This window comes from Arachis ipaensis, chromosome B8, assembly GCF_059453495.1.
Source record: "Arachis ipaensis isolate K30076 ecotype BB chromosome B8, ASM5945349v1, whole genome shotgun sequence".
Taxonomy (NCBI): domain Eukaryota; kingdom Viridiplantae; phylum Streptophyta; class Magnoliopsida; order Fabales; family Fabaceae; genus Arachis; species Arachis ipaensis.
The window spans coordinates 33,686,539-33,690,261 of NC_142443.1; the positions used below are offsets into that span (position 1 = coordinate 33,686,539).

General features: G+C 29.9%; 1 protein-coding gene across 1 annotated transcript; it reads right to left on the reverse strand.

The window, feature by feature from the left end:
- Nucleotides 1-218: 218 nt before the first annotated feature.
- On the reverse strand, nt 219-2,829 carry LOC148547651 (uncharacterized). Its single transcript, XM_088495521.1, has 3 exons — nt 2,423-2,829; nt 1,842-1,946; nt 219-723 (listed from the first exon to the last, which is right to left on the reverse strand). Exons 1-3 carry the CDS (start codon nt 2,827-2,829, stop codon nt 219-221), a joined length of 1,017 nt encoding a protein of 338 aa, XP_088351647.1.
- Between the last annotated feature and the right edge of the window lie 894 nt (nt 2,830-3,723).

Genomic DNA, 3,723 nt, shown 5'->3' on the forward strand with positions numbered 1-3,723 from the left:
TATGCATTACACAACCGCTGTTTAATTAAGTCTCTACAAAAGGGGGAAAAATCTAACGGAAGAAAGATTCTTATTTAATTAATTAATTTTGCTTTTGTCTTCTGAATTTCAAATAAAACTCAACTCATCATTTAATTTGCTTAACAAACTCTCCTAATAGTTAAGAAACCTAAATTCTATTGAATCTCTGTTCCAAGCTGACGTCACCAAAAGTCTTCTTAATTTTGTTGACCATAACATGCCAAGCCATCATAATCCAATAAGTCCCACCCTAAAGCATTATTGTCAAATTGAACCTTTTCAGTGGATGATAGCATAGGATCATGATGCCTAGAATAGTCGAAACCAAGTTCTTCATAGACACATAATGGGTGGTAGTAATCTGATGAGGATAGTAATAATTGGTTTTGTGAGATGAAGTTTTTTGATCCAAAAGCTTGTGATGATGAAAATTGGTGTTCTTTGCTAGGTGTAATAATAACATTGCTATTATTGTTATTATTATTATTATTATTATTATTATTATTATTGAAGCTAAGGAACATAGAAGATTCGGAAAAAGATTCAGATGCCAAAATTGTTTCCTCATTATAAGTGATGCTTTTGCAATTGTGATGACCAAAATAGCTTGTTCGGAACAATGGTGGATTGTCTTGAATTTGTTGCACTTTTTTGGTTGCTGGGCAACCTTGATCATTCTTGTGACTGCACCTATAATAATTCCTGCATGCATCAATTTTATTGAATCATATGTTTATTTGATTGATATACATGATTAGGTTATAATTGAATTAGGAATACTTTGTTTTCTAATAAATGTTGCTTTAGTTTACCTGTTACTCCATTAGAAAATTACGTGTGGTTTGATTTGTAATTTTATTTTCAATATTTTTTATTTTTAAAATTTTATGAATAAAAAAATAAAAAAAATAAAAAATAAAAATAAAAAAGAAAATTTTATTATTTTTTAATAAAATTTTAAAAATAAAAATATAAACCAAATACGACGAGTAGTGGGGTCCTAAGCTAAACCTTGGCTAAACCTTGGAAATCTTAATGCCATAATGCTTTTCAAATCCTCCTAGCCATTATCCTAGTGCAATAATTCTTGCTAAGAAGAATGCCCATGTTGTGGCTATTCCACCCAGAAGGTAATGGGTTACTCCTACAGCACGTCCCTGTACAAGGCTCTAGGCTGAATAGCAGGAGCAACTTTTAATTTATTATGAGTCCAAACGATGGATTCAATAAGTTCTTGCCAATAACCACGCCCGCTGAATAGAAACATTAAACTAAAAGCCCATACAAAATGGACACCCAAGAAAAAGAGAACCTCTAAGAGGTCCCAATGGTTTGGACTTGAGTAGACTTAAAAAAGACATACAGCCTTGACAAGAACGTCGTTCCGCGGAATATATGACTCATGCTCCTTTAGGTTCTTTAAATTCCGTGGGTGGCGTAGCTACCGAGATCAATGCAGTCAATTATGTCTCTCTTAGAAGTTGGTTATTTTCATCTTTTTTTTCTTTCTTTATATATATATTTTAATTTAATTAGTTAAAAAAACATGTATTATTTTTAAAGAAAAATGATTAATAACCCTAGTATTTTGAAATGAATGGTACCAATAAAATTAAGAATTTAATTTGGATACATTGTCAATATAAATAAACAATTTTATATATGTATCTAATTATTAATGTTTCGTTGGCAAAAATAATTATTTTTTACATTGATCGTATAAATAGTTATTCAAAAAATAGATGCGATAACATTTTATATTTTCAGTGGATTAAAATTAAATTCATAAAATTAAAGCTGGAAATTTCATTGAAGAATACCTTAGGTATTTTGAATTCATTGTCATCTTTTGTCCATATTTTCTCCATTCATGTCCATCTTCAATTAAAATTGGACTGTCCTTCTCCCATGTTGGTACAGATGATCTTATCAAATTCAAGACATATAAATTTGGGTTAAGTTAGTAAACACATTCTTGTTTGTTTTCTTTTGAAAGCATTCGGAATCAGATATCATTAACCTAAAAATTGAACCCAAATATTGTCTGGGACTACATTAGTACACTAACCTAAAAATTGAAGAGACAAAACATTTGTTTGACATAAGAGTTTTGTACTTAGGAAAAGATCAAATTAATGAAGAAAATACCCGTGACAAAATCATATGAGAGGCACATATATCATTTCGGATAAAAATAAAAGACAATACCATAATAATTAATCATCAAGAAGCTAAGAGCTATTGAGAAAATCTGTACATATAATTAAAGGGACTCAATAAACTTTTGATTGTTAACATTTTTAAAAAGAAAATAATATGAAAATCAATAACATACATAAAGTAATTATTTGATATATACCAATATATATCTACACCCTATAATATATGATCATTTTCTTACTTTCTTAATCGATTATTGTTTGTGTGATGAAGACTCGGAGAAGAAGTAGTAGAAGAGAAATCTCTGAATTTTGCAGAATCAAAAACCACCCTTCCATCGGAGAAAACATCATGATCAATAGCATCACTTTTAGTGGTAGTAGTAGTGTTCAAGATCAAAAGGGAATTCGTGAATGATCTTAATACTTGATGCACAAGATCTTCAGCATATGGTAATAGTACCATTAACCCTTTATCATCATCATCATCATATGATCTATTTAGATAGTGATGATGATTATTATTATTATTACTGGATTTGTTATTATGAGCAACAAGCACTTCAAGCAATTGATTCGCCATGTCACGCCCTCTAAGTAGCTCTTGTTCTATTATTGCTTTTCTTCCCCTTGAATTTTGATTCTCCATATTTTTTGTGCGTAGTAGTAGAAATTAAACCCTCACAAAAGATTATGGTGTAGACAAAATTAGATGATGAGAGAATATGAAAAGTATATATAGTGGAACTTTGATTAATGTTCTTTTTATATAGTGATGATGATGAGCTAAGTAGTTTAATTGGAGAACACAGCCAATGGGGTTTTGCCACGTATAGGTAGGGGAGAGAGAGAGAGATTTTTCTCTTGTATATTGCAACTGATGTGTTAGCCAGGAGGTTGGATTCATAGGTTGTTACGTCGTTTTTCATGGAAATGCATCATGATGATGACATCATCTTCTTACTTAATGCTATACGTGATTACGTGTATACAATAGCCATCACGAAAAGGACGATTTTGCCCTCAATTTGAGGCAAGGCAACTATTCTTGTTCAGTCAAATTAAACCGATTAGTAATTGTATTATATATTTTTGGGAGAAAGCGTGTTTCTCATTGGTTTTATTTTATTTTTATTTTTTATATTTGAACTCATGGTTAAATTTTAACAATTGACAAAGACTTGAAATAATCAATAATATTAAAATTAATTAATCATAGTAAAGCTTGATTAACTTTTGTTTTAACCTAGTTTCGAGATTATTATTTCCCGGATTTGTCCTTCACTAATCTAATAATGCTTTGTGTATCCAAAAACCTATTATGAAATTTTAATGGAATTCTGACAATGAAGTCAGCACTGGTTAGGGATTAATTAATAGTAGTGATGAGTATGAAATTAGTTACTTTACCTTTAGTAGTTTTGATTAGATTGTAATTTGAATGGATCCTAATATTACTTCTCTGAAGTTCCTTATTATTTGTTTTTATTTTTCATAGGATCCATCAATTGTAATATCTGGATATGATTTGAAGCGAGAATTT

Bases quoted from the DNA above. Each gene is read 5' to 3' on its own strand.
- LOC148547651 (XM_088495521.1), bottom strand. From the start codon at position 2,829: ATGGAGAATCAAAATTCAAGGGGAAGAAAAGCAATAATAGAACAAGAG. The intron at 1,947-2,422 runs GTAAGAAAATGA...GAATTTGATAAG, and splicing joins AACAATAATCGATTAAGAAA to ATCATCTGTACCAACATGGG. The intron at 724-1,841 runs GTATTCTTCAAT...TGATGCATGCAG, and splicing joins ATGAATTCAAAATACCTAAG to GAATTATTATAGGTGCAGTC.